Source organism: Cinclus cinclus, chromosome 11, assembly GCF_963662255.1.
Source record: "Cinclus cinclus chromosome 11, bCinCin1.1, whole genome shotgun sequence".
In the NCBI taxonomy this organism is placed as follows: domain Eukaryota; kingdom Metazoa; phylum Chordata; class Aves; order Passeriformes; family Cinclidae; genus Cinclus; species Cinclus cinclus.
In genome coordinates, this window is record NC_085056.1 from 1,378,935 (window position 1) to 1,400,547 (window position 21,613).

At 51.8% G+C, this 21,613-nt stretch overlaps 1 protein-coding gene across 1 annotated transcript in view; it reads right to left on the reverse strand.

Moving 5' to 3' along the window:
* Positions 1 to 21,613, reverse strand: part of ACSF3 (acyl-CoA synthetase family member 3) — a 50,752-nt gene that overhangs the window by 19,806 nt on the left and 9,333 nt on the right. Inside the window, exons 6-8 of the mRNA XM_062500263.1 lie at positions 15,884 to 16,038; positions 15,327 to 15,472; positions 9,632 to 9,744 (exon numbers count right to left, since the gene is read on the reverse strand). Of these exons, the coding sequence (XP_062356247.1) occupies positions 9,632 to 9,744; positions 15,327 to 15,472; positions 15,884 to 16,038 (414 nt within the window). The remainder of the gene's footprint in view (positions 1 to 9,631; positions 9,745 to 15,326; positions 15,473 to 15,883; positions 16,039 to 21,613) is intronic.

Sequence of the window (21,613 nt, forward strand, 5' to 3'; positions counted from 1 at the left end):
GTACAACACACTGCTGGGGTGGTTGTTTCCTTTCTCCCTCCAATCCCAGCAGTTCCTGTTGTTCCTGCACAGCTCCACAGCACGAGCAGCTGCTGGAGGCATCACATTGCTGAATTCACAGATCTCCCCCTCTCCCAGTGCCATATTTTAATGCTTCCAGCAAGTTTAACACCCAGGCACAGCGTGGCCTTGAAGGTTGTTTGAGAGCTCCCTGTTCTAAACCCAGTGGAGCTGGACCAGCCGGCTCACAAGATAAGATTCCATTTTCAGCGCATGGAAATAAAAGGTTCTAATAAATCCTCTGAAGGCCTAAATCTGGGTGATTAGAAAATGCATACTTCTCCCCTCCCTGTTCTTATTTTGCCTCTTTATTAGGAGGGTGGTTTGTAAAGAGCTGGGAATCTCTGCCTGGCACTCGGCCCTGGGATTTATTCAAAGTGGCCCCTTTGGTTTCCTGCGGTCTCTGCCCCGTGCTCCTCCGGGAGCTGTGGCAAGGAGCCCCTAATGGACTCTAATGGAATTAGGGAAGGCTCAGAGCAGCGTGTCCTTCTCTGGGAAGCAGGGGAGGCACGGTGGATTCCTAAGCAGAAACATGTGGGAGACACAGAGGGGAAGTTGGGAGGTGAAGTTGGAGGAGGTGAGAGCGTGTTCCTGGGCTGGGGATTGGTAGGAAGACAGATTTTAGGAGAAAATCCAAATACCTTCAGTTTGCAAACAGGTTTTAGAGAGATCCACTTAAACTCTACCAGGTGCCTCCTTCCCCCTTCACTCCCCCAAATACTCACAGAATCATGGAAGTGTCTTGGTTGGAAGGAAAGTTTATCCTGCCCCACCCCTGCCATGGGCAGGGACACCTTCCACTAGCCCAGGTTGCTCCAAGCCCCAGTGTCCAGCCTGGCCTTGGACACTTCCAGGGATCCAGGGGCAGCCACAGCTGCTCTGGGCACCTGTGCCAGGGTCTTCCACCCTTACAGGGAAGGATTTTATCTCCCTGATATCCCATCTAAGCCCACCCCCTTTCAGTTTAAAGCCATTCCCTGTGTCCTGTCCCTCCACACCTTGTCCCCAGTCTCTCTCCAGCTCTCCTGGAGCCCCTTTTGACTCTGAAAGAGGCTCTGGGCTCTCCCTGGAGCCTTCTCCTGCACAGGGACCTGCAGTTGGTTTTGCTGAACTTCTTTCCTGGGGGAGCACAAAAGGCTGTGGATCAGAGCATCATCTCTCAGCAGGGACCTCAAAAGGGACCTTGTAACTCCATGAAACAAAACCATTTTGACTTATGGAAAGAAATGCTTCTGCAGCCCTGCCTCCTCCCTGTTGTGCTGCTCGGCTTGGAAGTGCCTGGCATTTTTCCCCATCTTGTAAATAAATTATTACTGTGACCAAAATAATTAAGCAACTGAGCCCTTAAGTGACTAATAGAAGACAGTAATTTATGTGTGTGAGGTTTATGGAAGTGATGGAGCCCTTCTACCTCTTCTGCCAGAAAAGTAACTTTTTTTCTGGTATTTGTTGGGCTTTTTTAACATACCAGAGCACAGGAAATGACACAACAAAGCCTGAAGGAATGATCCAGCTCTGTCCTGCACCCCCAGTAAGGCTGTGGAACCCTGCCAGGGTCCCCACTCCTCTGCTGGACTTTAAGTGCCACCAGCACCTCCAGACACCTCCCTGTCCTCTCAATCACCCTTCAAGGCTTTGGTGGCCCAGAGCCTTGTTACAGAATCCCAAAATCACTGAGGCTGGAAAAGAGCTTCAGGATCATTGAGTCCAAGCTGTGACCAATCCCCACCTTGTTCCCAGCCCAGAGCACTCAATGCCATGTCCAGGTGTTCCTTGGACACCTGCAGGGATGGGCACTCCAAACCTCCCTGGGCACTTCCAATTCCTGAGCACCCTTTCCATGGGGAAATTCCTGCTGCTGTCCACCCTGATCCTCCCCTGGCCCAGCCTGAGGCCGTTCCCTCTGCTCCTGTCCCTGTTCCCTGGGAGCAGAGCCCGACCTGGGGCTGTCCCCTCCTGTCAGGGAGTTGTGCAGAGCCAGAAATTCCCCCCGAGCCTCCTTTTCTCCAGGCTGAACACAGCACCCAGCAGCTCAGCCCCCACCTGGACAGAGCAGGACAGTTCCAGGCTTGGCCCAGACTCTGCTTTTCCAGATCACACCACATCCAGGCCCGGTGTGGGAGGTGGGGGCAGGCTCACCTGCCTCCTGAAGGAAGCTGGAGATAATAACCTGCTTGCCAGTGCCTTTAATAACCACCTCCCAGGGCCATATTGGAATGGATGTCCTAGGACTGGGAGGTTTGTTGGAGCATCACCAAATTCCCAGGCAATCTAAACTTTCCTGCACATTCCTAATTAAAAATTCCCTGCTAAGTTGCCTGTTTTTGTAAAGGCATTATCATTCCTTGGAGCTCTGTGTCCTGCAGCATCCACACAAGCCTGGCAGGAGGCAATTTAGACACAAAACAATTTTCCTCCTGCTGGAAAAAGGCAGATTTCTGCTCCTCAGGGACACAGCACAGAGAGAGTAAGGGAAAAATAAAACCCCAACCTAAAAACCCCAAGTTCAGGCTGTAATCCGCGAGGCCACATTTCACATCTGTTTTTGCAATGTTAACTTTTATAAAAAGGGCTGGGAATAACACAGTCTTTTCATTTTGGAGAGTTATAAATTTAAAAGCAAGGCTGGTGCACAGTGGAGCTGGAACACTGAAACTTATTTTCAAACAACCCAACCCTCTACTTACAGCAAATGTTGCTCCACTGAAAAACAAAAGTGATTGTCTATATTTTTAGGCAATACTGATTTTTTACAGTTACCAGCCTGATCAGCTCCAGATGATCCCAAAAGCATGACAGAAAACAAGCCAAGTTTGGGAAAGGTCAGTCCTCCCTGCAGTTGTTCCATGGACACGAAACTTCTTGATCTATATTAACACCATAAATTAAATATGTAACACTATTGCAGAGATGCCAACAGCTCTCCACGCCGCTGTTCTCATCCCTCTCTCGTTTTCAGGCTTCCTGGGATAATAAACGAGGTGAAATGTCAGCACAATTCCCTCAGCCCTCCTCCTTAGGGGAAGGCTCCTGATGTGCCCTCGTGCCATTCCTAGCTAGGGGAAGGCAGGGAACCAGGCAAGGACTCAATTATTGACCCACCTTTGATTTGGTTTCCATCAGCCTGCCCTAAAAGTGCAGTTTGGGAGGCTGTGATGAGCTGGGACTGCACACACAATGCTCCACAACCTCAAACTGCTGCAATGGAAGAATGAAACAACAATAAAGAGATTCATAGAGATCCTGAGAGTGCCGTGACAAAGGTGAGCCCAAAGGAAACACTTGTGGAAAGAGGGTTATTCCTGACAGATGGATTCAACTTCCACGTGTAAGGAAATATTCTGGAATTGAGGTTGTCCCTGTGACGAGAAGAGTTTTCAGCTGAGAAACAAAGGGACATGATGCTACTGTGACCTCTGCCTCCACTTTTACTAACAGGAAGAAATAGAGCTATGGCCACAAATTAAAAAAAAATCAGAGAGCAGACAGAAAGAAGGAAGGAGATATAAATACATCTGAGAACGGAATCAATGCCCAAGTTGAGTAAGGAACTGCATGTTATCAATGAGAAGCAGCTAAACTGTTTATACAGGAACAAAAGCAGCCTGGGCAACAAAGTGGAGACTCTTGAATTACTTGGGCAGGACACAAAACAGGATCCTGAGGACATGAGAGAAATCTGAAAAGAAAAAAAGATAACTGGAACGTACACAAGTTCAGTGTTCAGCACTGTGAGCACAGCTTTGGAAGGAGGTTTTAGAAGAAATGGAAAATGGGAAAAAATGCAGAGTGTTTTTATCAAAGGGGGATTGTGCCAAAAATCCTGAGGGTTGGGGCTGCAGACAGAAGACAAGCTGCAGATCTAATCCAGACTGCCTTCAACAACACATTCCCCACACTGCCTGATGGCAGAGATGATGGAGCTGAGGAAAAGCTCCTCATGGGGGATGGAATGGGGATGCTGGAGGTAAAGTTCACCATCAAGGTAGCAATACATGAGCATGAGATGGAGCAGGGACAAGAAAACCAGTGAAAAACTGGAGGAGAGCTGTTCTGGAAGTGCAGGAGCACTGAGGACAAAGAAAGAACTGGTCTAGGCTGAGGTCTGAATGGGATAAAAAAGGAGCAATCCAAGTGTTCCTTTGGTCGTTCCTCTGGACAGATCCCCAGGTGATCACATCCTGGTCATACCTGGCAATTCCCAAGAATGCCAGGCACAGGGGACACATGGCCATCTCTGCAGAAGAGCCAGCTACAGTCTCACCAGCTGTTTTGGGATACCTGGGTGGATGAGAGAATGCCACAGGGATACACGTGCCAAGTACCCAGACCCACACAGCCACAGGAGTGCCCAGTCCTCCAAGACAAGCCTGGAGCTCAGTGGGCACCACCCCACAGCTTCTCCAGAGATCTGGGATGAACACGAGCCAGGTGGAGCCGCTCCTGGTCCCCTCCACAGGGACATCAACGGCCAAGAGCTGCAGCCACAACCACGGGTGACAATGCCAGCTGCCCCCAGCCCTGCCAAGGCACTGGCAACCAGCAACAAGCTTTGAGCAGATGGCACAGACACGGGGGCACACGGGGAGGAGGGACAGAGATGCTGGTGGCTTTTGGGAGGGATGGCCACAGCCGAGCCGGTTCCAGTCCAGGACGACAGCTTGCATATGGATAAACGAGATAATTACAACCTTTGGAAGGGGGGGAAGCTCGTGGCACATAGTCCTCCTGCTGCCAGCTCCTGCAAGGCATCCCTCCCCACGCTCTCTCCGCAGCCTCAGCCTCCACACGAGGAAATTGCTCGCCATAAAAGCCCTGGCTACAGCCCTGCCTTAGCTACAGCTGTGAAGCCATTTAGCTATTGATAGCCCCCCATTGTCAGCACTAGGGTTGGGCTTTCGTGAGAAAGAGCAATTTGGGAAAGATGAAAAAGGGGAGAAAAAAAGAGAAATCCAACAAAAATGACAACCCAAAAAACCCAACAAACAAACAAGTAAAGAAGGAGAGAGACAATACCCGACAGCTTGCAGGGTTTCCAGGCCTCTGCCAGCTGGGAAGCTGAGCATGAAATATGCATTGCACTGAACAAAGCAAACTGAAACGTTCAGAGCTGGGGAGCTGTAACCCTTTCCTGGGCACCAGAGCCACAGGGAGAGCTGCCAAAAATTTAGGGGAAAACACCCCAGGGGATGAAGCACTTGGGGCTGTAGGTAAGGATCACTGAGCCTGAACAGAGGGGCTCAGCAGGACTAAGGAAGGTGGAAAGCTGAGGAACTGCTCTGAGCTCAGTGGCTCCAGGAGCAGGATGGGGGATGACTCGAAGCAGGCAAAGCTGGGCTGTCCCTGACACCCAGTTCCACACCTCTGCTCCCCAGTGATGCTGGAGGAGAAGGAGGAAAAGTCCTTCTCCCAGGACTCCCAGAGCAGCATCTCTCCAGGGGACAGCTCTGCACAGGCAGGAGGTGGGGACACTACCTGAGGAGGGACCAGGAGCGGCTCCACCTGGCTCGTGTTCATCCCAGATCTCTGGAGAAGCTGTGGGGTGGTGCCCACTGAGCTCCAGGCTTGTCTTGGAGGACTGGGCACTCCTGTGGCTGTGTGGGTCTGGGTACTTGGCACGTGTATCCCTGTGGCATTCTCTCATCCACCCAGGTATCCCAAAACAGCTGGTGAGACTGTAGCTGGCTCTTCTGCAGAGATGGCCATGTGACTGTGACTCCCACAGGACTCACTGGCCTGTCACAGGTGTCCCCAGGCTGCTGTGCACCCTTGGCTGGAACAGACAGAGCAGCCAGTGCCATGTGTCAGGCTGCAGCACCTCCTTTGGGGTTGGCAAAGGTCAGGCCCGACCCAGCCCGAGCCTCGTGGCTCTGTGTGGAAACCAGCACAAGGTGCAGAACACCCAGAGGAAGCAGCACAGGACAAAACCTGAGCCAGTGAGATGAACAGAGCACAGGGCTCCTGAGATGAGACTGAAGGGCTGAAGGAAAGGAATCCAGCACTCCAATCAAGGCACGGGAGAAAACGCAGGCAAGAACAGAGATCCAGCAAACTTTCAGCTAAGTAGATTATTGATCTTCAGGGTGTGCCAGGAACCAGCTTTGCAAATTACAGCAGTCCCCTGCTGCAAGCTCAGGCAGTTATGGGATGGCAGAGCAGGAACAGTCCCCAGCTCCATCGCCTGCCGTGCTGGGAGCAGGAGGCGCTGACCCCCCGAGGCACCGCAGACAATTCCCTTGGCAAAGGCAGCGCTCTCCGCTCGCTGTCGGGAGGACTCTGCAGGCACAGCCGAGGTGTGAACGCCTCGCAGATTGCCCTGACAATGCCTCAGCCCCGGCACAGAGATCACCTGCTCGCAGGAGGAGAGACGGCTCAGAGCCCAAGTCCTCTCAGGGTGCTCAGCATCCCCCCGGATCAGCCCCATGGTGCTTGAATCATGGAATATCCTGAGCTTGGAGGGACCCACAGGATCACTGATCCAACCCCAGTCCTGCACAGACACCCCAACAATCCTGCCCTGTGCATCCCTGACAGCACTGTCCAAACGCTTCTGGGGCTGTGCTCATTCCCTGGGGAGCCTGGGCAGTGCCCAGCACCCTCTGGGGGAAGAACCCTTCCTTATATCCAACCTAAACCTGCCTGACACAGCTCCAGCCCTTCCCTGGCTCCTGTCCATGGTCACCAGAATGAAGAGATCAGTACCTGCCCCTCTGCTGCCCCTCACAAGGACACTGAAGACCCCTGAGGTCTCCCCTCAGTCTCCTCCAGCCCTCGACCACAATAAGGCTCAGAGCACTCCTGTGAGGGAGGCGAGGAAGGATTTCTTCATCCTTCTCACAGGAGGCAAGGAAAAGGCCACGGGGTTATCTGGTGGCACAAGCAGGGTGACACCAACCAGCTCTTCCCATCGCTGGGCCATCCCCTCTGCTGTGGAGGAGCTGATTTAAACAAAGCTGGACCTTTCTCGGGCTGCTGGAGCGTGATGAGCACTCGGACTGTCAGATCCACCTTGTTTTAAATAAATTCCACTGACTTCTCTATCCTGACATGAATTATTAACGAAGCATGATGCACACAGTGCCATCAGCAACGTCTGGGGCAGGCACTGAGCAGGTGAGGCTCTGCCTGGGACCGCAGGTGTGAGGCACTGGAATTCCAGCATCCCTGGGAGCAGAGGTGTTGTCACCAAGGCTGCCACCTGGTCATGCCAGGGAAAGTCACACTCTGTGCCCAGGGCATATAAAACCCAAACTCCTGGCATCTCCACGCATCCATCTGTGCCAACACACGCTGGGAGCAGGGACTGTTTTTCCCACCTTGTGACAGTCCCAGGGACAGAGGCAGCTGGCTCTGCTCTGCTTCTGGAAATGTTGTAGATGTCCTGGAGGTTCCCAGCCAGCCACTCTCTCCTAGGGTGGCCTGAACAGATGGGACCATTGCTCTCCCTTCAGCCTGAAGAAACTCCCAGTTAAGCTGGGACAAGAGGAATGGTGGGTGAGATGGGGACAGCTTTTCAGACAGGGACAAAGTAATGAGCCAATGCCCAGAGGCAAATTACCACCTCCCCACACCCTCCCTGGCTGATGACTTGAGAATTCACCAGAACATTCAAAAGATCCCCAAGGGAGAGCCTGACGGGGAAGTGAACCATCAGCAAGGGGCAGGGAGCCAAGGCCAGCACTGGTGGGAGCTCCTGGAAGAATCGTGAGCCCTGGTTATGGATTTCAGCCACCCACACTGGGGGCAGCACAGTGTCCAAGTGAGAAACCACCAGGATGAAGAGCAATTCCTCTGCCCCCCAAAATAAACCCAAGCAGCCTGAAGCTGGAGGAAAGAGAAGAGTTATGGGAATCCCAGCTCTGTGCAGCCCTGAGAAGGTGGTGGGCTTCCAGCACTGGACACAGATCATCTGAGCTCCCCTTCTCTGGTCACTCAGTGCAATGAGAAGGAAGGGGAAGGAGTACTGAGCAGAAAAAATAGAATCCCGTATTTTCTCCTCTCATAATTCAATAGAACAACATCCACATTTCATCCTGGAAGGAGCTGCACTTTGGGGATTCTCGTGTCTGAGACCTAATTTGTAAAGTGCCTGGGGAACCCTGAGGGGAAAAAAGCATTATAGGATCATTATTAAAAGGAACACATTATATTTCATGTCTCAGTTCCACACAAGTGGAAAAAAAGGCCAAGAGCAAACTCTGGGATCAGAGGACAAACCTGTGAAATATAACACACATCCAGGAAGTGACAAAAACAGGACATGGGGAGTCTCCTGCTTTGCCCACTGCTCAGCCACACCACAGCAGTGACACAGAGTAAAGAGGAGCAAAGAGGTTTGTTTTTTGTTTTTTTTTTTATAAAAGCCACAGTCCCCTCTCAGCTGTCCCCTGGGCTGTTTTACAAGTCTGGGGTGGATCCAGCTCTTACAGCATCGGAGCACAAAACACAACCTGAGCACAGCCCACCCAAGGGGCTGCCTGTGGTCCTGCTGGCTCCTCCACCTGCCACCACGTAATTTAGACAAAAAAAGAATTTTCTGAGCCTCTCAGCAGTGCTTACACCAGCAGTGTCTCTGCCACAGCCCAGGAAGCTCCTTTCAAACCCTCAGCATGTAGGTGGCTGGATAAGAAGCCATTTCCCAGGGGAATGAGTGAAGGAACTTGCTTCAGGTTGAGTGTCACACCTGCCTGCGTCCCACCCATGTGCTGTCACTGCTGGGGTCACCCACAGCGTGGGTGTGGAGGGGACAGGAATGCAGACCCTGCTCAGCCACTTCTGTGGGAAGATGAAGAGACAGTCTGGAGACAGTGGAGCTTGGGCTGGGGCTGCTGCAGCAGCAGGGAGCACTCAGCACCCCAGCACAGGGCAGACTGTGCTTCCCCTTCCAGATGCCTGACCTCTGGCACACCAGAACTGCAGGTGCAGGTAGCATGTGGAGCTCAGCATGGAGCTGGACTCCCATGAAAACCTGGTGGGTTTCCCCCAGCGCAGTTTCAAAATGAGTGCAACCCCCAGGGCCACCAGTCCTGCCCTTCCAATCATAGAACCCTGGAATGGTTTGGGTTGGGAGGGACCTTAAAGCTCATCTTGTTCCATGGTTAGGGACCTTCCACTAGACCTGGTCTTCAGAGTGAAATAGAACAGGTTTAGATTGGATATTGGGAAGGAATTCTTCCCTGTGAGGGTGGGCAGGCCCTGGCACAGGGTGCCCAGAGCAGCTGGGGCTGCCCCTGGATCCCTGGAAGTGCCCAAGGCCAGGCTGAACACTGGGGCTTGGAGCAACCTGGGCTAGTGGAAGGTGTCCCTGCCATAGCAGGGGTGGGACTGAATGGGCCTTAAGGTCCCTTCCAACCCAAATCATTCCATGATTGTATGGACAACACTTGTCCAGTTCATAAAGTACCACAGCTATAGGAAGCCACAAAAAAATTACAAGAAACTCTCTCACTGGATTTCTGGGAATAAGAGCAGTGCAAGCCTCAACCCTCAGGGTTTCAGAGGGCTGGGAAGAAGAGAACTTTCCCTGGGTGAAGACCTATTGAAAGTGAAGCAGTGGAGAAGAGGGCACTACCTGTGTGCTGTTTTCATCCCCCTGGGCATGGATGGTGTAGGATCGAGCCCCGTCCCTGAAGGTCTCGCTGGCGATGCGCACTTCCACGCCGGGCAGCGGCGTGCCCACGGAACCTGCAGGGGACAACAGCATGGATATCACAGAATCAGGGATGCAAAAGAGCAGCTGCTCGTCTAGCAATGGCATCTGCAGGCTGTGCTGGCACTAAAGAACTTCCTAGCAAGGGGTGTCCCTTCGGGAAGGCGTTGGTCCCACCCTGTGTCTGCAGGGAAATGTCAGGATGCTGCTGCTGCTCATTGAGCAGGCAGTGCTGAGAATGCCTCTGAACACAAACTTATCTCCAGTCCTGAACAGCCTCTCTTGGCCACTCTTTAAAGACATCTGCACAGTTTCAGAGCTCAGGAATGAAGCTGTTTCTTTCTTTTTTCTTTTTTTTTTTAAAGAAAAAAGAGAAAGGCACCACAAAAACCTACACAAAGCTGTGAAAAGAAAGCACAGTGATTACTCTGCTCCTCTACAGTCTGCACCTGACAGGGGAGGCAACAGCTTAACAGCTGAGAATTGCCAGGGATTATCCCAGTTTTAGGAGACATCAATACACTGGATAGAAAACATCACAGGAGAAAAGCAAGGATCAAAACCACCCATTCTTCTACAGGTCTCAATTTCAAAGCCAAAGGGCTAACACAGTGTCACAACGACCACTACTGAGCTCCAAGCTGTGTCTGTGACCCAGAGCTCCCCACCCTGCAGCTTTCCCACCCCCTGGTTCAGTGCCTGTTCTTCCTGGGGAGCACCTGAAAGCTCAGCAGAGAGGGCAGCTCTGCTCCTGTGACCTTCATCCTCCGTGAGCAGGTAGAGGGGCAGCAGCTCACAGCAATCTGTGGCTCAGCAGGATGGACAGGACTGAGTTTCAATTGGAGAAGGACTTTCCACAGGGGCCTGGAGTACCAGGACAAGGGGTAATGGCCTCCCATGGCAGAGGGCAGGGTTAGATGGGATATCAGGGAGAAACCGTTCTCTGTGAGGGCAGGCAGGCCCTGGCACAGGGGCTCAGAGAAGCTGCTGGCTGCCCCTGGATCCCTGGAAGTGTCCAAGGCCAGGTTGGATGGGGCTTGGAGTACCCTGGGCTAGTGGAAGGTGTCCCTGCCCATGGCAGGGGTGGATGAAACAAGATGAGCTTAAGAATCCCTTCCAAACCAAACCATTCTGTGATTCTATAAACTGGTAACTGTGCTCTTTATTTTAAAGGATGATTAATTCTTTTCCCCTGAAGCACCTTCAATTGATGCTTTCCAGCTCTGCCAGGATCACCTTGACACTGGGAATTCCCTAGAGCAGGGAGTGCAGGACCTGGAGCTCAGCCCTGTCTTCCTCCCATATTTCAGGCATTTAGGTTCAAGTGGCATTTTCCCTGTGCTGGTCTCATTGTCCTGTTGAAGCCCTTGAGATCTGCTATCCGTGACATCATGATTTTGTCTGCTACATTGGTCAGTTGCCATGGAAATGGATATGTCGTCGTAGCCCAGATTTATGGCATCCCTGCAGGATCAGCCAAGAGCAGATGGGCTATGAGGGAGTGAGATTTTATTGCGGTGAAACTACCCGAACAATTAGCAAATCTGGCTGGAAATAAACACAAAGCGACGTGGCAGCTCTGTGATCGGTGTCTGCTCCTCTCAGAATTGCCTTTGGCATTCTGGTCAGCAAGTACAGCCACGTCCTCCCCTCAGCACCAGCACCCCTGGGATGCTCCCACCTCCAGGACACCCTGCCAGGACTCAGAGATGGAGGGCAGCAGCAGGGGAAGGAGGGAGCCACGAGCCAGAAGTGCCCTGAGCTGCCGTGTCGAGGCATTTATGGAATCACAGAATCACAGAAGTTGGATCCCAAAAGGATCATCAAGTCCAGCTCCTGGCTCAGAACAGGACAAGCCTAAAAATCACACCATATGTGTTATAAACAATCTTGCACCTGCCATGAGAGGCTCCAAGAGGCCTCAAAGCAAGTAACAAGTCACAGAAAACACCCTCAGTGTTGCATGGAGGGTTACTGGAGCCACCTTCTAGACTTCTGTGGGAACAGTTTCTCAGGGTGAAAAACACTGTGTGAACAGATTCCAATCTGCCCACAAAACATGGCATGTCTGTGGGCAGGCACCACAAAGTCAGTCCTGGAAAGCTCATGGAGGGAGCAGAAACCAATGCAAGGAACTGCCAGGGGCTCTCACAGCCTTGGAATTTTTCAGATCACGATCAGCCAGATGCCTTCCTGGAAGATGCTTCTTCCCTGGATGCAAAAGCTGTTGGCCTCAACTTGGAAATGGGCAGTGATTCATGGGCAGCAGGATTAGTGTCCACTGCTGGTCCTAGCCCTTGGGAATGAGACACCAAAGATCAGCACAGTGCTGGCACACCTGAAGGCACCGAGAAGGGGATGTGTTCCCCACACAGTGTTTCAGATCACAGTTACTAACACAGCCCCACCAATTCCTCTCCTACTTGGCTAAAATAAAACCGGCATGTAAAACAAGTCCCTGGTGGAGAGCTGCTTCCTTATGTTTCTGTCTGGAGAAGCTTTTCTAGTATTTAGGAAAAGTGACAAGCTTCAAAATCAACATCTGTAAAGGCTGAAAAAGCTCCTACCATTGATGTGATCTCCACAAGCCTGAGAGGATTAACAGAATTTGTGCAAAAACAATGACTAGAGCTTCCCAGGCCCATCCACTGTGTCAAAACATACCCTGTGCCAACTCCAACAGGTCAGCAGAAATTTGGACCCATTCCCAAAGGAACAGCCCCAGAGGTCCTGCCTTCATCAAACCACAATTGGGGTAATCAGAAGGGGTCAACACTCTTCATTGGCTTCCTTTTGTCCCCAGCCATAATCCTGAGGGGAAACTGGGGGGAAATCTCTGCTCCTTCCCCTTTGCATCCCTCCAATTTGCAGACTCCTGGATGTTGAGCAATGCTGACACCTCGCCCGGGGGCTGCGGGCAGGAGGGGGTGACACCATTCTGCTTGCACCCGTTCTCCTCTGTTTAAAAAAGTTGTCAGCTCTTCCCAGATAAATTTAATTGGCCCCGTGCTCTGTGTCCTTTGGTATCTGGGTAGCTCGGTGCTGCTCTGTGCCGCGGTGTCCCGGGAGGATTGGAACAGGCCAACGATAAGGCACTCAAGGATCTCACTGTCAACAATACACGGAGTCCCCGCTGTAGCAGCTATTAGCTGCCTCTGATCTAAACCTCCAATTAAAGTGGTGATTAGGCCCAGTGAGGCATTCTCCGGCCATGAATTATTCATCTCCCTTCACAGTAACAGCACCAGGGGGGATTAGAATGAGAGCTGGTGAAAACAGAGGCATTTTAAGCAGGGTTTTAACCATATACAAGCAAACATTTATCTTTCAAATCTTTCATCTTTGCTGCTTCTGGAAATTAAAGCTCCCACACCCCCATCCCTGCCCCTTCAGACCTGTGCTGTGGGTGGAGAGCGGGGACACACTGCAGGTGACACTGGCGGGGACATGGGCAGGATGGGCAGGGTCCAAGGACTCGACCTTTCTCCTGCCACACCAAGTGCCTGGAAGAGAGCAAGGGAAGTCCCAGGACCCCTGCTCAGAGCCTCATGAATCACAGAATGGTTTGGGAGGGATCTAGAAGCTCATTCCATTCTACCCTCTGCCATGGGTAGGGACACCTTTCACTATCCCAGGATGCTCCAAGCCTCATCCAAGCTGGCCTCAGATATTTCCAGGGATCCAGGGGCAGCCACACCTTCTTGGGGCACCCTGTGCTAGGGCCTCCCCAGCCTCACAGCCAAGAATTTCTTATAATATCTGATCTAAACCTAAAGTTAATTGTGAAGCCATTCCCCCTTGTCCTGTCACTCCAGGCCCTTGTCCAAAGTCCCACTCCACCTTCCTTGTAGGCCCTTTCAGGACTAGAAGGCCACAATTAGGTCACTCCAAAGCGTTCTCTTCTCCAGGCTGAACAATCCCAATTCTCCCAGCACTCAGAGATGCTCCATCCCCCTGGTCACCCTGGTGCCTCCCCTCTGGGCTCACTCCAACAGGTCAAAGCAGTAGAGAAGGACCTGTGCTGCTCCCACTCCAGGAGAAATCCTCTGCTGGATGTCCCCTGCTGCCAGCCCACCATCAGCTGCTTCTGGGATCCCTGTGGTACCTGGTGACCTCCTACCCAGCCTCTAACACGGCACTAGATCAAAAGCTTTTTCACAGCTCCAGTAAATTATGCCTCAGCTTCACCCATCTGCTTCCCAGCTGACACTTCCTGAAATAAATTAATCAAGCCTATTCAATTATAGCCTCCTTTCTGTATGGTTTCTTTCTGATCCCCACCTCCACGAGACACTTCCCTCTCAGGGCTGCAGGAGCCCCTGGAAGGGGCTGGAAGGACAGTCCCCAGCTCCTCTGCTTTGGTTGCACAAGAGGATTTGTCCCCAAGCCCCCAGCAGACCCCAGGATTCATAGAGATAATGCCATCAGCTCTGGGGCAGGAGCTGCCCTTCTGGGTGACACCTTCTGCATTGCCATGTTACTTTCAGTCTTATTCCTTTTCTCTTTTAGTCCCCTGGGAAATTTCTGGAGTCTCCACTCATTTTCCCTCATGAAAATCAATAAAAAGCAAATATAAGCAGGCCACAGGGGGAGTGAAATGATCTCTGCCCTGTCCCCCTGGGGTGTGGGGCTCGCACACAGCTCGAGCTCCTGCAGATGGGAGTCTTGTTTTTCCTGCCTGCTTCCCTCTGCTGCCTGCAGGGATGGGGCTGCTGGAGGAAGATAAAACTGGCTGAGGTGGGGTGAGGGAATGACAGTTACCCTGCAAAAGTAAAACAGAGTTTGTATTTCAAGCTGTTCTCAGGCTGAGGAGTCAATGAGGGGGAGTTTTGGCTTCTCCTCTCCCTGTGCCACTCCTGAGGGACCCAGTTCCTGCATCCCATGGGATTGGGGTGCTGCGGGAAGCTGTGACACCCAGGACCCTCCCTGGGGTAACACCAGCTCCCCAGGAGGCTGCATATGGTGCCATGCCTGCACAGACAGCCTGTGGGGAGGCAGGTGGCACAGGGGGGGCACACAGATGGCCACACTCCAACCACAGGGAGAGTGGGGGCATTTTACATTTGGAGTGTCTCAGATCAATTTATTTCTAGGTTCCAGAAAGTACAGCTATGGAGAAGAATCACAAAATGTAGCTCAGAGGAGGGGGGGAAGACAAGGAGAAAACAGGCCCAGAGTGTACAGCGAGGTGTGACAATTTTGAATTCCTGAAGAGGCAAGAAACAGGCACTAAAATAAGAGTGAGTAGACGTCCTATTTTAAGTGTTCAGCACTGATGGTTTGGACAAGAACTTCTGTGTGGAGAATCCTGTGTGACACCACCCAGAAATACAACTCCAGGCAGCAGGAGCTGAAGAAACACTCCTCCAATTCACTTAAGATTTTGGAAGTAATAAAGCATCAGTCTGGAGTGTGCCAGCCTGGGCAGACCAGTGGGCACCACTGCCAGCTCTGCACACACAGCTTTGATCCCAGCAGCCTACACATCCATGTCCTGGCTTCCCAGTGCCAATTTTTTGTTCCTAGCATGGCCTCTCCTCACTCATGTGTAGGGAACACCCGAGACCATTTCCCAGCAAACTCCTCCAAACAAGGGGCACCCTCTGGAGACTCCTACCTGGGACACGGACTCCATGCAGAGGGTTAGAAAGCGCCATCCCAATCTCAGTCATCCCATACCTCTCCAGCAAGGTGTGCCCTGTGATGCTCTTCCACTTCTCCAGGACAGGCACAGGCAGGGCTGCTGAGCCTGACACCATTAATCTGCACAGGGAAAGCTCAGGTAAGAGAGTATCCAAGAGCACCTTTACTCCAGGAAATTCATACAAAAAGCTTTACGTAAAACCTGCAGCCCCAAAAGCCTTTTAAACAGTACCAAAGATGTCCCTCACTTTCTCAGCCTGATATGGGGTTTAAGTTAATCAGGACAGCCTCTTAAAAGAAATCCTGGAGTACAAGCCTGGGCTGCAGGACAAAGTCTTCAGCCATGTGTTATACATTATGAGCCCCTTCTGGCCCTCCCATGCAAGAGTGGCTCAGAATTAAATAATGCCACCCTTGTTCCTGTCAAAGAGACACCAAAGCCCAACAACCAGCACTGAAACAGGTGATGCTGAAAGGAAAACCTGGAGCATCCAGTGATCCAGCAGCAGCTCCTGCCCACAGCTCACCCACCTGATGTTCTCCTGGCAAAAGGCATGCACGTAATCCTGCACTTGGGGCTGGGTGAAATGCTCATCGTAATATTCCATCAGCTTGGCATAGATGGTGGGCACTGCCATGAACACACTGACACGAGGAGCTTGGGAGCTCAGGAGCTTCTCCCACACCTAGGAAGGAAGGGAACACACAAGGATGAAAACAAACCTTTGCTATCCAAGATTCCTTGGAAGTACAGCTGGAAGCTACTGTGTGCATGCCCCTCACCCCTGTCCAAAACAAGTTCCCAACTTTCATCACACCCTGATTTCCCAAGACGCAACATTCATCTCATCCCACCAGTGGATCCCTCACCCACCATCACTCATGAGATGATGGAAATGGCATTTTTTAGTCCTGTCACGTTGCAGCCAAGAATTTGTTCACAAAGATGGAAGCTTGTGGCAGAATCAGTTCATTCCCTTATCATGCACAGCTTCTCAAAGTCTGCCCAAAGCCACCAGCTTTCCAAAGCATGGGAGCTCTTCTTTGGAAAGACATAACCCACACCTGATACACAACAAACAGCTTGGAGCCCATGGATTTCAACCTCTGAGGCAAAGCTGGGAAGAGAGAGATCGGGCACTGGGAGTGAGACTTCATGGAAATGGTGAGGTGCAGAGAGCCGTGTCCCTGGTGAGGGAATCAGAATCCACAGGTGAAGCAGTGGCAGCAGGAGACAGCAGCTTTTCAGGAGGACCACTGCCCCAACCACACTCTTCCAGAGAGGAATGTTCCCTGTGGGAATAATGTTCTTCAGCTGCAACTCCTGCTGACCCGTGGGAAATGTGAACGGGGCAAATTCCAGCAGGCAGCTCTGCTGGGACACGGACAACGACACCTCTGGAACGCTCAGCCAACCACGGGTCAGAGCCACAAATGTCACACCTGAGCCCATTCCTTGCACACCTCACCACTCTCCCTGCCAGGTAAGCTCTTCCCAAGGCAGGAGGGATCCAAAGCCATCAATAAATCAGGGCGTGCTGGTGGCGCTGCAGTCCCTGCCCCGCCGGTGACAAATGCATTCCCTAACAGCTCCTGACACCCAGCGCTGCCTCGGTGCTCCCCGCACACGCTCAGCTGCCCACGAGCCGGGCAAGGCAGGGATTGATTGAAGGTGAGCCAGGGATTCTCCTTCATGCTGTCACTCTGCCCCTTCCCTCCGTTCTGCTCGCTCGGGCTCTGTTTCATCCCTTTCTCCTTGGCTGCGCCGGCGCCGCCTCCTCCCGCATCTCGCACTCCACTGCTCCACAACAATCAGCTCCTAAAAAAACCCTCCCAGCACTGGATGGTTGTTGTTAATAGAGCAGGACACGTCCACAGAGGCACCGTCCCACCCAACAGGAGGGAGCACAGGCTGCTTCCCAGACCTGGGATGCCCTCGGTGAGATGGATGCACAAGGTGCGAACCCACTGGACGTGGGAGGTGGGGCATGAGCACTGCAAGAACCCCTGGGAAAGGAAAGCAGAACTGTAATCTGACTTCCTACACTGATAGATAATAAGTCCAGAGAGAGAACATTTCACTCCCTGCAGAAACCTACCTACCAGCAAGATCCCTACCAGCCAGAATAGGTAAAATTGCATTTAGAGGGGTCTAACCTTCCCCATGCTCCTCCCAGCCCTTTTTTTCCTCCAATATCTTTCCCATTCCAGGCAGCAGGGTGAAGGATCTCTCCAAAGCCTGGGCTAATGGATCTGCTCTCCTCAGCCTGGTGCTCCTGAGAGTCACTGCTGTGGCCAAGGAAGGACAGGTGATGGCAAGCAGGGATCAGGACTGTGCTGAGGGGATTGAAGGCAAACAGATGCTCAGGGGTTGTTCAGCCCTTGCTGTGTGATTTTGTTTTGCCTTCCCAAGTCCCAAGCAGCTGTGGGAACACAGGCAGACTTCCAGTCTGGCCATGCAGCAGAGTTTTTGTCACGTGAGTTTGGATCTGAAAAACCACAAACCCATCTAAACAGAGCAAGTCTGTGTTGCACCCCAGAGTCCCCTGTCTCCATGAGCCAGCTCAACTCCTGCCTTAGATAAAATCCTCCCTCCTGCACTGAAGCCACAGGAGCAGCTTTTTCTGTGTCAGTCCAGCTCACCCAGCAACAGCCCCTGCCTGAGGATAAGCAGCTGCCTTTGGATTTGTGCCACCAGCTGCTGGGGTGATCTGCTGACAGCCAAACCTCTCCACCTGCTCTGCTCCTGCTCAGCCAAATCTAGATCCTTCCCATGTGTTTTAGCAGGACTAAGCTGTGCTACAAAGCTGGCAGCTCTGAGCACTCCGCAGAGCCCAAGCTGGCCAGAGGGCTTGGCACTGCCCAGCCAGCTGGAACAGCTATTCCTGGCTTCTAACTAGAACTCCACGCTTTGAGAGAAGGATCTGGGAAAGCCTCATTACGTGGGACTAATCGATCCCGTGCAAGGCACCAGCTTTGTCCTTGCAGCACCCAGCACCTTCCAACAGCGCCAGGCCTGGAACAGCACAATCCATCTCGCCCTGGATTATCCTACTGTCACTGTCACCATGTTAATTCCCTGTGCACAGGGGACTGGCAGCCCAGTGTTCTGGGTTTTTTTTTTTTTTTTTTTTTGCTCACCTGGTACCTCCAAGTGCTTTTAAAAAGCCACAGATTTGTGAAGCAAACACGGCACTGCATGCCAGGGCTGCCAGGCTCTGCAGAGAAGGGAAGCAGCAGCCTTCCCATGGAATATGCTCAGGAGATGGATCAAGATTCATTCTAAGATAACCAAGGGCGAGAAACAAAAAGTTTCTCACTGCAAGAAAAGAAAGCAAGAGTGGGAACAGCTTCCCACCAGCAATAACGGCAGTGAATGCTTTGGGTCAGGGCTGCCTGTGCCAGCAGAGAAGTGGGAGACCTAATGTTCCCAAAAGCCTTCCTGTCAGCATGACATTCCTGATTTTCCTCCCCTCCCACTGCTCAAAAGCATATCATGAGCTGGCCAGTGGGATTCTGCCATCATTAAAGGAAAAAAAAAGGAGAAAATGACACCAGTAGGTACAAAACAAGCGCAGAAAGGCACAGCTGGGAGATTTTTCCCACATATTTTTCCCAGCACACAGATGGTGAATGAGGATGGAGGAACATACAAGCTGCTCCAAGGGGTGGTCAGTCCATACATCAACCTTCCCAACCAGCCTCCAGACGTGCTAAGATCATCTGAAGGAAGAGATGTGAGCACAGAGCAACTTTTTCCTTTAGAGAGGGAGATGTGCAATGCCATGAACCAGCCAGAAACACCAAATCCAATACCTGGCCATCTTCTCATGGAAAGGAGAAGAAATGGTAGCAAACCCAGTTATGTGTTAAACCATGTAAGATTTTGGCTGATAGAAGACTCACCACACCAGCCAGAAGAACTACAAGCTGTAAAGGAAGCAAATATCAGCATGGATTTTTCCATCAGCCCACAAAAGGATCACAGCCAGCCTGTGGTGCAGCCTCTATTGACAGACACAACAGCTCCTCTCTTCTATAAAATTATTGTGCCTTTTTCAGTTGTAATTGAATCTTTTCAAGCCTTTTCAAAAATAACAACGCCTCTAATGCAAGGTTAACTCAGCCCTTTACTTCCCTCTTGCTCAGGAAGATGGGACTGTGCTCAGCACTGACTGCTGCCATCTGGGAAGCACCATCTAGGAAAAGGGATGCCGGTGATTTTTGGAATGCCTGTGGGAGCAACAGAGCTGTGGCTAAACCAGCTGCTTCTCTGGTGAGATCCTGTGCCAAACACAAGGGTGGGAAGCTCCTGTAACTCAACAGCAGCAGCAAAGGGACTGCACACACATGCAACATCAAATTATCCCAAAAAAGCAGATGGGAGATAGGAGAGCACCAAGGGAAGCTCTGCTCTCTCCCAAGGACTGAGCCTCCAACACTTCACAACCAATATGCAGAGAGAGAGAAACATTCTTCTCTTCAAAGAGAAATCAGGCCCTCGGTGGCTTCGTCTCATGTTTGTTATAACCCCAAACTGTTTGTGCTCTGTGTGACTCTGGTTTTAATCATTTATTCATCAGCACCGTTTGATGGCCCCTCTGCATTCCAGGCTGAAGCTTTTAAACCCTTCCTATGCTGGAGGCATACAGAAAGGAGAAAGTGCTTTCCCTGGGACCTGGAAATATAAGTAAATATGACAGGCTCTGGTTCCATTTTTTATATTTCCCCACACACATCAAAAGCCATTACTTGGGAACAGATGCTGAGGACAGACGGCAGATCTGGGGAGATGGGAAAGAAAACCTCTAACTTTTTAAAGCCAGGTCTGTGAGAAAGTGATCAAACATAATCCATTCACTAGTGACCTGCTCCTCCCTCCACCGACTCCTCTTTGAGTCTGAAATAAAATTACTCCTCTGAAGCCTCCCATTAACAGATGAAAAGACTTCCAGCCTCTCTCCAGCTGAAACTGGAGGGGGGCCATGATCCCCAGCATGCCTGGATATTGGAACTCAGGCTCCTCCGCTTGGATTTGCTTTTCTTTTAAAAATAAACCAAAAGAGCTGCCCAGAGTGATGTCTGCAGAAGTGACAGATCCAGGGGAGAGGCTCAGTGCAGTCCATGCTTCTCCTTCCCACAGGCAACAGCAACTGCTGAGCCCTGGATTTCCCTGTGCAGCCCAGCCAAGGTAGACAGCCCCAGCACCCAGCCCAGTCTGGCTCTCACAGAGACCACCACTGACAAGGACAAAGTTTGCTCCCAGATACAGCACTGGCTTTCTTGGCCTTCAGGAATTCAGGGCTGTGAGCACACGATGCAGCAGCCCCCCAGAGCAACATCTCCCACTTCTCCTGTGCCAGGTCTCCAGCTCCCTCCTACCACCGGGAAAAGGTGCCACGGGGGACAGAATATCAGGGAAAGCTTGTCCTGAATCACACACCACCTCTGGGCACACAGCATTCCTATTTCCCTAGAAAGAAGAATCAAAACAAGATGATTCTGATGGCTTTCAGTGTGACATTGTAAAACAGGGCATGGTTTTTAGAGGGCTTGATCCTCGGAGCACCTTAAGTCAGACACGCAGCAAGGCTGGCACTGAAACAGCAGCTCCTGGAACTGCAGGGCAGGAAATCTGCATCTTGGCATATTTATCATGGAAGGGGTTGCAGGGCACAGCCAGGGCTGTCACTGCACAGGCAGCCCATCACAACTCAAACCTGCCCAGCAGAGCTGAGCGGGCAGCACACGCCACAACTGGGTCACCCCGAGTGGAGATTTCCATCAGCTTCTCCCATCACTCAGCAGAGCAAGTTTCTTCCTTCAGGTTTTTCAGTACCCTTATTTCCCAGTCTGCACAGGAAGCTGGAAGACCTCCCAGGATCTGCTCTCATGTTTATCAGTGCAGAGAGCTGACAGGGAACCTTTAGCCATTAGAACATCATCTCCTCGAGGCAAGATCAAGGGTGTCAAAGGCAAAGACAAGCTCTTCCTGTTGTTCAAGCCCAAAATGGATCCTCTTAGCCCAAAAACCACATCAGAGGATCCTGTAAGCCAGACACTGACATCACAATTTGCTGCAAGATGTCCAAGGAGTGCCCTGTCTGGAATGGGGGCATCATGTGTGACTGTCACAGCAAGCACAGGGGACACACAGGTCTGCCTGTCCAGACTCACTGACACTGCCATGCAGCAACACTCACACCACAGGCTGTGCCTGAACTGGTGCAGGGAGGGAATCACTGGGAATGGATGCTCCAG